This window comes from Vigna radiata, chromosome 5 (genome assembly GCF_000741045.1).
Source record: "Vigna radiata var. radiata cultivar VC1973A chromosome 5, Vradiata_ver6, whole genome shotgun sequence".
Taxonomy (NCBI): domain Eukaryota; kingdom Viridiplantae; phylum Streptophyta; class Magnoliopsida; order Fabales; family Fabaceae; genus Vigna; species Vigna radiata.
Window position 1 is genome coordinate 28,262,530 of NC_028355.1, and position 12,074 is coordinate 28,274,603.

At 30.5% G+C, this 12,074-nt stretch overlaps 1 protein-coding gene across 2 annotated transcripts; it reads right to left on the reverse strand.

Annotated features, from left to right (window-relative positions):
* Positions 1-1,754: 1,754 nt before the first annotated feature.
* LOC106761683 (NAC domain-containing protein 76) lies at positions 1,755-5,020 on the reverse strand. 2 transcript variants are annotated; one of them, XM_022781310.1, is made up of 4 exons: positions 4,808-5,020; positions 3,313-3,514; positions 2,711-2,982; positions 1,755-2,437 (listed from the first exon to the last, which is right to left on the reverse strand). In XM_022781310.1, exons 2-4 carry the CDS (start codon positions 3,479-3,481, stop codon positions 1,901-1,903), a joined length of 978 nt encoding a protein of 325 aa, XP_022637031.1. In that variant the 5' UTR covers positions 3,482-3,514; positions 4,808-5,020; the 3' UTR covers positions 1,755-1,900. The 2 variants fall into 2 exon arrangements, with proteins under 2 accessions (XP_022637031.1, XP_014500739.1); XM_014645253.2 differs by having other exon boundaries at positions 1,755-2,434; positions 4,808-5,019.
* Positions 5,021-12,074: the final 7,054 nt, after the last annotated feature.

The window sequence follows — 12,074 nt, forward strand, 5'->3', positions numbered from 1 at the left end:
CTTAGTTCACAAACACATGTAATGTATTTTTTTTTTTAAAAAAATTCAAAATAAGAACTTCCTACATTGGTTATATATAAACAACTAATGTAAATATGCTTTTTTTTCTGTTAAAAAAAAGACTTACTATTTTTGTTTCCATCATAGGTAATAACTTTTCACAACTAGATAATAATAACATATGTAGGTACGTGTATTTCTCAACTAAATCAATTGCAAAAATTTAATTAAAACAATAAATATACTAATGTGAGGCAACTAATGTTCCACAATCTAATTACTATTTTAAAACGCAAAAGATGTATTGTTTCCACTTGTGTGAAATATCTTTAATTGTTTTTGTGACTAATAGTTCGTCGCCAAAATTGTATAACGTATATAATAAATTAATTTTCCATCACTTAGAGAATATTAAAATATTTGTCAAATAATTTTCACTTACATGATAACGGGAGCAAGTATAAATTGGGTTCAGACTAAGTTAAAACTAGAATCAAAATAATAATAAAATTGAATATATTAAAGTTAGTGTCGAGTTAACTCATAATAATTTTATTTGATTTTAGTATTTATATTTATATAAGTTAGTATCCATGTATATTATATTGATTTAATTTAGTTTTACCATTTATTTCAATTAACGTCGATATTATTAATGTTCAAATGATGCATTTTTAAAATTTATTAAACACAACATCATTATAATCAACATTAATCGGATTTTATTTTAATATTTACCTTTATTTTATGTTAGTCTAATTTGCTTTCAACATTTATACAAATTGATGTAGTTGATGATAGTTTTATTTCAATATTTATATTTATTTAAATTAGTATTATCTTAATAGACATCAATTTTATTTAACTTTAATATTTATTTAAATTAATCTAACCAAATATAATAAAATGTTTATTCATGTTTTTTTTTCTTTACACAATATGTAAGGTTCTCTCTCACTAAGCAAGAATTTTCTCTCTCTCTCTCTCTCTCTCTCTCTCTCTCTCTTTTATCGACAAAAAAGAGTGACAAGAATATAAAAAAGGCACTTGAGGAATCATAATCCATGTACAAAATACAAGTTATTGCATGGATGGTTAAAGAGTGTATACTATCATGCATCCCAAAGTCTTAAATCCTATGAACACTATGACTAATCTCCCTTTATACATCTTAGATTTATAAAATAGAGAGAAGAGAGAGAGAGAGAGTAAACCGAATAGATTTACTTTTCTTTAAATTTGATTTCCAAATCATTTTATTGATTTTGATCATTCATAATTATGCAATTTACATTTATGTAATTGTTTCGTATTTTCCTTTTAAATTGTCTTGAATTTATAAGCATTATTACCACCATTTCTTTTCATCAAGTCATTTTAATCAATATTTGCTATTTCTTTTGGTTCCTTTAGTTTTATGTTTAAACTTGTTTACGAAATAACAAAAATGGTTAAGTTTTAGTCATATACTTTTAATAAAAACGATGAAATTTTAATAATTGTAAAGGCAATTAGTTTTTATTCTTATAATAAATAATTAAACACTTAAATAAACCAAGTTCCCCTAAATTTATAAAACCTAAAAAAAAAAAATCATTATCGAAGTTTAAAGTGGTAAAATATTACTAATTTTTAAAAGGAAAAAACTTAGAGTGGAGTTTAATTTTTGGTTAAAAATATTTAAATTATATTGACAGAAAAAACCTTGAAATCTAATTATCGTAGAGAAGATGATATATAGATAGAGATATATATACAATTTATACTCAAGAAACAACTAAATTAATGAGTGGAATCTCAATGAGTATCTAACAAGATGATACATATTACACATACTTAGGAATAAAATATTTCTTACCTCATCACATTAAGTATGACAATATGAATGCAATGAAATACCCTACTTGGAAAATTTCATGATATCATGGGTGTCACAGCCAAGGTAATGGAATGGGAATTTCTGAGCTGAAGTGGCAACAGAAGTTGCAGCTTGGTGAGTGGGAGGGTTACATTTGCTTTGTGGATGATGCTGATGATCCATGGCATGGTGAGATGCTAGTAGCTTGTCCAAGAATGACCAATCACCACTGAACCTCTCTCCCTGTTGTTGCATAAGATTCAGTCCACAGCCATTAGTGGTGAGCCTCAACAAGTTTTGAGAGCACTCAAGGATGTCCATGGCATTCATGGATGTGGCCAAGCAACTATTGTTTGGTGCAACAGCTGATTCTGGACTGAACAACTGCGGAAGCTGCATTGTGCCATCAAAGTTGTAGTCATATAATCCTCCTTGCATATGATGTTTTGGCTCCAGAACATGGCAAGGACCACTTGTTCTCATGTGGGTTAAGTTCTCTTCTTCTTCAATTTCTTGCTGGAAACCTCGATTTTGGTTTTTCTTTTTGAAAACCCTGCATACCACCCACCCATCTTCCTGCTAGAAACACATCACAACTTTGTCATTATATCTGGAAATTATGTCGGATCCATAGATCTCGTTATTTGAAGTATGTCTTCTCTTTCACAAAATATTTTCGAAAGTTTCATTCGTTGGACTTTGTTTCAAATCAATAACTTAAGGATATTTGAAAGAGTTCTTAGAAAAGCTTCTTCTCGTCTGTAAAAGTTCTTCATAATCTTTCATATAACAAATTCATATATAAATAAAACACCGATTTCAGTTTCTTATCATAATGTGTAGTTTTCTCACCTGAACATCAGCATCATCTTCATCAAGGCGATACTCATGCATGATCCAATCAGTCTTCTGGCCATGAGGAGCACGACCAGTGTAGAAAACTAGGGTTTTCCTCATGCCAATCCTCTTGGAATTAGTGTGGTATATGGCCTTGTCTCTTCCAGTTGCTTTCCAAAATCCTGCTGTAGTTGCTCGATTTGTTCTTGTTCCTGTTGGGTATTTCTTATCCTTGTGGCTGAAGAAGTACCACTCATTCTGAGGCCCTGACCCAATCCTACATTTGTCTGCATGCAAAGAAACATCTATATGTTACCTAGTTCATGTTACAAAAACTCAAGAAGTACTATAAATTTCATAGTTAACAAGTTCTTTTGTCTACTTTCTGTGATACAATAAAACCCTAGATAGAATAACAGTACAAAGACAAGGATATATGAATGGTTTTCATTTGAACTAATTTAAGAATATTATTTATAAAGTATAGATCAACTATATATCCCTTGAATTGGTTGCATCAATCATATACATGATGTGTCATGAAGTATATATATATATATATATATATATATATATATATATATATATATATATATATGCTTTTTTATGCTGTGTACCTTTGAGGTCCCAAGGCTCAAGTTTGTTGAGATCCACTTCTCTTATGACATCAAGATCAATGGCTTCATAAGAAACTTTCTTCCTCAGGTAATAGTAGAGAAGCTCTTCATCGGTAGGGTGGAACCTGAAGCCAGGAGGAACTGTTAACTGTCCATTGCTTGGCATCATTTTGTACTGTCTGCAGGGTTTTGACTCTGCTAACTGCAAAAGAAAAAGAGAAAGACCGCTTTGTATTAAGAAGATAAACGATTAAATATGATATAAAATTACACACATTTGTTGAATAAGGCTACGTGGCTGATAAAAGAGTAGATGAAACTGTTTATTCTCAAAAAAAAAAAAAAAAAATCTCAAGGTAGGAACTACCAGTAGTCCATGTAGAAATTTAAAAATGATGGCCAAAGAATGATAATCTCGAGATCACGTAAGTTCTTCATCTTCATTGTCAAAAAGGTACTTTATGAACATAAAATTAAAAAAATAAATAAAATTTAGAGGGAGGAACTCAAAAAATTATATAATATTGTCCAAGTCTACAACCCTAGGTTGTTCTGTAGATCAAAACTAAAGACAAAATAGAATAATAATAATAATAATAATACCCATGAAAAATTTCTATATAGAATGGAAACTAATGGGTGTATTGTTATTGAAACCATGCATATAATACGAGACATTTCCTGACACGAGGAATTTAAATCTGAGTGCAAACCCTAAGAAGGATCTATAACAAACGCTAGTTAACTTTTCTCACCATGTATGTCTCTGATTATCGAGAAATTTCAATTTTAGAATATCTAGACCTTTTACATATTCCATGATGTTGAACTGGTTAGAGATTATGAGAACAGTAACACAAAACAACTCTTTTCTGTCCATGCTTCGTTCCCTCTAGCCATATCACCATGTGTTGTATACATTAGAACACAGTTCCTTAGAAACAGCAGTAAGATAGGAATGTGTATGATTCGTTTGAAAAATTAACAGAAAAGAATTCACTGACATCGGGTTACGTGCATGGAAAGGATTAGGCATAGTTCCAAGAAGAAAATGAAAAAGAGAAAAAGAAGGAAAATGGAATAAACCTTCTGGATATTGTTTTGTATACAATTATATATCTCAAAAACAATATTAGCTCTCAATTTAACATAACTCATTTAACTGATAACTAAGTGGAATGAAATTAAAGGAACCAGTGAAGACCCAACTCGTTGCTTCTCTCTGAAAATTTTCATTTTGAAACACACAAGAAAATATTTTTTCAAACTAACCTAACTAAAACGAGAGCTGTATGTATGAAAGAAACGTTGGTGAATTAAGCATGGGACAAACAAAAGATCCAAAGAGGGTTTCTGAAATTATGTAACAAAGGCACAAACAAAAGATGACCTGAGAAAACGAAACAAAAGGAAAAAACAGCTAATTAATAAAGCTAAAGGTTTCATGACACACAAGGAAGTGATGCCAAAAGAAACAGAAAAGAAGCATACAAACCTTTTGTGGTACGCAAGATGAAATCTCTCAAAGGACAAAGGAAAGCAGACAAAGAACTACACAGGAAACCAGACAGCTTGGAGGAGTCTTTGGTTGCACTGTTCCTTAGCTTCAAGGGCACGGACGTGGGTTTTAAGAGAGAATGAGAGAGAGAGAGAGACAGAGACAGAGAGAGAAAGATGAGAAGATCAATGCAAATGCTAGCTTCACAAATAAGGCCTGACAACCAAGAATGGGCACAGAAATATATAAAAAAGATAGTTTATTTATTTATAAATATTTAGCAGAAGCAAAATGAAGATTAAATTATTAAGTGATATACATTGAGCTAGCTGTGTTATGATGATATGATGATATCAGAAAGTTACATAAATAAAATGCTAGAAGGCTATAGAGCTTGTTCTTGAAGCCTCTTGTTATGCTATAAACTATCAAATGGGTAATTTATTTTGTTTTCAATATGCAGATATATATGCATTGCACTGTATGGGTAAGAATAATATACAAAAATTGACTTCTGGTAAATGTTCGTTGAATGGGAGACCTTCTCCCAAGTTTCGCCTCATTACAATGAAGAAAATCTGCTTAACTATCAATTACTATATCTAATGACAGTAACTTCTTTGGTTTTTTCCTCATTCTCTTATTGTGTGTGTGTGTGTGTGTATATATATATATATATATATATATATATATATATATATTATATGGTGCAAATGTAAAACATAAGTATTTTGTTTTATGTATCTTTTGGGTCCATTTAATTACAAGATGAAAATGAATGGGTCTTCAAATTCAATCACGCAGACTAGTCAAAGTCAAAGAAGAATGATGCAGATAGAGGGCATTTTCTGCTCATTCCAATATTCCTAATACATGCACCTTAATGTTATAAAATGATATAATAGTTATTCTTACATGACTATAGTTTGGCATTTTATTGTTATAAAGAAATGCTATTATTTTTCAAGTACTATCATGATTCAAAAGTGATCGTGTGCATCTTTTTCGGCTGGTTACTAAGCCAGTTCACAGCTAGCTATATGTCTATCTATAATATATATATATATATATATATATATATATATATATATATATATATATATATATATATATATATATATATATATATATATCGTGTTAATCGAATAGGATAAATAAAATATAAATCGACATATAATCTAATATATATTCAGTGAAGGACGAATCCTATACTAATATTATGATCAAGAAATACTCGATCGTATATACAACATAAAGTTACATAATTATGATTGTAATTAGTTTGTAAAGCTGCAGTGAACTAATCAAAGGATGAGGATCCAGTGGCTATCCTTGAATCATGTTCACAAAAGTGAAGAATTTGCCTCAAATTCAGTGTAAAGTATCAAACTTGGGAGTTCAAAGTCATACAATGTGTACATATAGTCGTTATTCTGAGCATACGCAATATTAGTTAATTGATTGATTAATTAATTAATAGCAATTTAAATCTTTTGGGTTATTGGGATGCAGCAATGGCTACCTATGGATGGTGCATCAGTATTCTGGATCCTAGGTGGTAATAAAAACTAGAGTTAATTAAGCTAAAGCAAGCTAAACGAAAATGACCATTTAAGCCCTACAACTTGCATGGATTTTCTTGGTATAATATTTTGTACTAATTATTGCTATTTTAACTTGTACATTTGCTTATTTTCTGGCTCTTTCACACAATATATATTTAAATTATCATGTTCCATTGAGAAAGATGGCAAACTTTGGTGGTTACGTGAGACCACATTTGTTTGCTAGTACATAATACAAGGACAACATAACATGTTCTTGACCACACCTTTGTCTTCAAATTTCTGATCCAATGTGTATTACCTTTTGTCATACATGCTGACAGCATCTAACTATTACACACATCACGTTAACCATTAACAACACAGTTTGCTTAGCATATATATATGTATATGAATCCGAAATGAAGCAGAAAATATGTGGTGAAATGCATCAAAATTCTCTCTATATATACAAACAAATGTCACCATTTTTTATAACATATAGATACAAATTCTTGGTTCTGTGAACCACTCATTCACAATATCTTCAAAGTGGGTCATGAAGAATTTTCATAACTCTTCTAATTTCATTGACAACAGATCGAATATATTAATGCAAAATCACTTTTTAGTCTTTAGTTAAACCATAATCAGAATACTGCAAGTATGTTCATGTTATTCTGAGAAATTTCTCTTCCAGACAAGATGAGATTGCTGAAGTTTTTTTATTTCTGAAATTCTTGTGTGGGTTTATCATTGTATTATTTGAAGAAGCTTATGAGAAGAATTATTAAAGGAATTTGAAAAACAAAAGGGATATATATATAAAAGAGAAAGCAAAATTCCTTAAAGTCCGTGGCTTATACACGTGCTGATCCAACATAGAATACAGAATTCAAGGTCTCGGTGACATAAAAGGTGATAAGAAAATAGGTGCAAAACCGGGATCTGGAAGGCTTTGTTTCACAGTCACAAAATTCACCAAAGGGATTCCCACGCAACCTTCAATCTAATGCACATGAAAAAAAGTCACACTCTCAGCTACACAGATAGATACCTGGTCAACCACGCAGACGAAGTGTAATGAATGAACCAAATCAAAATAACACTTACCTTCTTTAAACCCCTTCACTGTTCCTATGGCTTCCAATCTGTTCAACCATTTATAACAATTTTCCTTCTTACTTGCTTCTTAATTGCAAATATTATACTATCTACACACATGCATCTTGCTTCCTAGTGCTGGTGCCGTTACCTTTACGAACACTGCATGTAACATTAATATCTTTGGCTTCATCAACCAGTATGGGAATCCTATGCCATGCTGTACCTCTGAATAATGGAGTTCAAGATCACATAACTAGTTTTTGCTGCCAACTATAATGGCTACCTGCTTTCAATTTGAATTGATTATTTGTCCATTGGTGAATGCAGGTGTAAACTGAATGGATTAGATCAATTTTTACCTAATTATGAATACCAATTATTCATCTATGGTGTGTGTCAATCATGTATTAGAAAATCTAATTAATGTAACAAATTTCATGGATATCTGATCCATCTCTCTAATGTTTTATTATAAAAGATATAAATATGGTTTTAGTTTATTAATTGTAATGTCAAATTAGAATTCGTTTTTGTTTTAAATATTAATACATTTTTGTTTCTAAATTTTAGAAAAGAATAGATATATTTTTCATTGTTAATTTTTGTTTCTTTCATATGAATTTTAAACTTACATTTAAATTGTTTATCGTGTTTTGTATATATTTCTCTTTCAATATCATAGCTGGAATGTTGTTTAATAAGTTAAAAAAATTAATTATATTCATTCATTTTTTTTTTAAATTTATAACAAAGACTAATTTCAATTTTAAGAAATTAAAAACATATTTAATCAGTTATAAAATAAAATTCAATACAAATTACACACATTTTTACATCCCCGGAAAAAATTCAGAACTTACAGCTTAAAAATCTATGCTCAGGCCTATGAAGTTTAGAATTTGGATTCAGATGGTCCATAATTATTAAAATATATTAGATGATTCTTTAATAATATATATTCATTCAGAAAAAAAAATGATGATTCAAACTCACCAATCCATTAATTTTTGTTTTCATAACTGGGATGAATTGACTGGTTGAATTATGCGTAGATAGATTAAGATGGTTAATATATAATAAAGAGGGTTGAATTTTTACTTCTACATCATGATTAATATTACATCATGACATTATTGCGAACAAAACTATTAACAATATTAGTACATGAGTAAAATGATTATATATACGTGCTTAGAAACTCATCATATTTTTTTATAAGCATAGATGATTAAGTAGTCAAACTTTGTGCAAAGAGTGTAGAAGCCATCTGCAAAAAAGATAAGCACAGAAAGATAATCCTGAAAAGGAAAACTATAATCTGCTTGCAATATTATAGTATTGAATTATTGGTGATATTAATTTGACAATTTAATTTTTTTCTCTTACATTCAACTTACAACTTCATATAATATTATTTTATTGCAATATTTTGTTTATAATTATTTCTATTATATTAAATAAAATATTTTATTATAAAACCAATTCTCAAGTGTACATAGATTCAAAAGAAGTGTTAAACAATACTTTTTTCGTAGTAAAAAGTTTTTTTAACAATTGTTTGACGATGTATAGGTGTGATTGATTCGTTTTAAATATCCTTTTAACATAAATTCAAATAGACGAATAAAATATAACATGTATACTATTATCAAAAAATTATGAGTAATAATACTATAACACACTTTTACATTCATTTGACACAGCATACAAGGGTAAAATGGTCCAAAAAGTATAAAGTTTTGTAATTTTTCAAGTAAAAAGAGATTAAAAAGTAAGTAAGAATAGTGTCAAATGAATGTAAAAAATTTAAGTGTGTCAAAGTTTTATTTCTCAAAAGTTATTAAAAAAAGTTGTCAAAATTATCATATCCTTTTCTTAAGATACTACAGTCGCTGTCTAATAGAAACCATATTACTAAGAAAGTTGATTTTCTTGAAAATCACTTAGATACAAGTTGATGGTTACATCGTCAATGGAAGAGAAACATATGTAGCTGTTGATTGCAATGCAGCAATGTCATAATTCAGAAAAAATAATATTATAATGAATCTCCAAGTACATATAAGTAGGAAGAAGGTTTACACAGTAGCTGATATGAAACTGCTTTGCCGCTATCTATAGTAAACAAAAATCCAATAAAAAGGTATAGACCGCCGCTTCTTGACTTAGCTTTTGGAGACATTGGAATTGAAAACCGCATTCTCAATCTCACGCACACTTGGTTTCTTCCAGGATTTTCGCACCCATCATATCACAAATAGCCACATGTTTGACTCAGATAATCAAAGCCACTATAATATATTACTTCATTAGTCACTAATTCTGATCTAAAAAGCTAGTAATTTTGAACTTGCAATCTCTTCTTCCTATTTGATATTTGAAGCCCAACCTCAATCATTTTCCCCAAGGACATTGTGTGTGCATTAAGTCTTCGATTTACACTCTTACTCATCTACTTGCATATGGTGCCACCCTGTGTAATACCGTGCTATACATATGTTAATAACGTGTAATACAATTTATACCTAATTAACTTGACTTTTTTAACCACCAAAAGAATTAGAATATATCACTTTACAAAATAAATTTCAATTGAGCTAAGTAGTACCTAGGACCAATCATGTGTAACATTCTCATAATATTATATAATCATATACTATATTTCTAAAAATTGTATTTTGAAGTATGTATCAATTTGATCGTTCCATGCTTGATGTTCTTGCTTCAATCCATAGAGTGTCTTCTTAAATTTTAACACTTTTTTTTCTTTCTCTTTTCTCATGTATCTTAGTGGTTTTTCTACATACATTTCTTCTTCTAGTATTCCATTTAAAATTGTCAGCTTCACATCTATTTATAATATTGGTAATTTAAACTGAGTTGCTACTAGAATCAATAACTAAACAATCTTCATTTTAGTGAGTGGCACGAACACTTCATCATAATTAACTCTCTTATTTTTTTTTTGTACCTTATTGCAACAAGTCAAATTTTGTACCGTTCTATCTTACCTTGAGCATTTAGCTTCTTATATACCCACTTCATGCCAATAGGTCAAGCTTCTTTTACGTAATGGTCAAGCTTCTTATATACTCATCTTCTTCTTATATACCTAACCATTAATTATTCATTATTGAACCCACATAAAAAGCATTAGAATGTTATGAAATGGATTTTGAGGTATCTTGGTAATAATCCAACTTTTCATTATACTTTCAATCATATTGATGTGAGGTATCATTAGATTGGTGATCTTTGGATGTTAATTGTTGGAGTTGGATAAAGTTCATAATGAGTACAATGGTATTGATATGATGACTAAGACACTATCAAGACATAAGCTTGAAGTTGGAGATTGTTGGATTGACGTTCATTGATGCGTGGTTGTGAAAATTTGATAGTAGGTTTATGACATATCACACTTCATTTTAATTGTTGGGATCGTCAATTAGAAGTTTATGGTTCAAGAAATTTTTTTTGCTATGTTGCTTTATTTAGGTTTCTCTTTCTTTGTTCTTCAAATTTCGAAGTGTTTTTACTTATATGTGTAGGCTATTAAGCACTCATATGTGCATATGATTTGACTCTTTAGTATTCATATTTGATTTTAGTGGACCTTGATTGACTTATTTGTATTTGTGTATTTTTAGTTTTTAGTTTGGGAGTGTGTTTCCACACTAAAAGTATTGATATTTTATTTTATAGTTATTGTCACATGTTCACAAATCTAAGCTCAAGATTTCGATAAGATCAATTGGTGCCCCCGTTGGACCCAGGTAAAACTTTATCCTACCTCCAAGTATGAAATATCCTGCCTTACCTTCTTTGGCCTCTAACCATGTTAGGTGTTGATTCGCAAAAACAAGTGAAGCTCACAAGAATGAATTCCTCAACATGAAATGTGTTTTGATTATCCTAAACATCGTCCTTCGTCTTAATGATGTCAATGTCATTGGGAACGTGGATGCCATTATCCCATCTTTGCCCCTCACAAGAAAACTGTGTTTATATTCTTTATATACATGTTGACAGTGTAGGATTGGAGGACCAAGACTCGAAATCATCGTAGCATAGGAAGATGCTCTTATCTGGCCCACCAATAAGCTTAGGCCAAGGTCTGAGAGGGCGATGAAAGCAAAATTAGACATCATTTGCAAAAAGTGCAAAAACAGCGTAGTGAAAACCATTCTCATGTTGCCACAACTACTGTTATCTGGAGAACGATTTCCTCGGGGTTAAGTTTGGCGACTAGGACAAAGACGACGTTGAATTCAATAACGACATCGTCATTTAAGGTCAAGCTCATCTCTCCCACGAGATGGAATACAACTAGTGGCAACCCTCCAACAGAATAACAAACAACACAAGAAATACGATATTGAGCTTGAAGCTCTGTGTGATAAATGACAGACGGACATCCATGAACTTCAGAGACATTAGCAGAGGTTGACTTTCCTGGAGAATGAGAGATCATCTCCCTGAACTCGACCAAACTCTCATATATAAGGCCCCTACAATCCTAGAAACATAGCCCACCACCTCGTCGAGGTTCGCGTGGGAGCCTTGACTGCTCTCCGAGACTGGAGCAAGTTAACTTGACATATAATAGAATA

Coding starts and splice junctions, on each gene's coding strand:
- LOC106761683 (XM_022781310.1), bottom strand. CDS start 3,481: ATGATGCCAAGCAATGGACAGTTAACAGTTCCTCCTGGCTTCAGGTTC. Junction 2,983..3,312: donor TGAGCCTTGGGACCTCAAAG/GTACACAGCATA, acceptor CTTTGCATGCAG/ACAAATGTAGGATTGGGTCA. Junction 2,438..2,710: donor AAGATGATGCTGATGTTCAG/GTGAGAAAACTA, acceptor ATGTGTTTCTAG/CAGGAAGATGGGTGGGTGGT.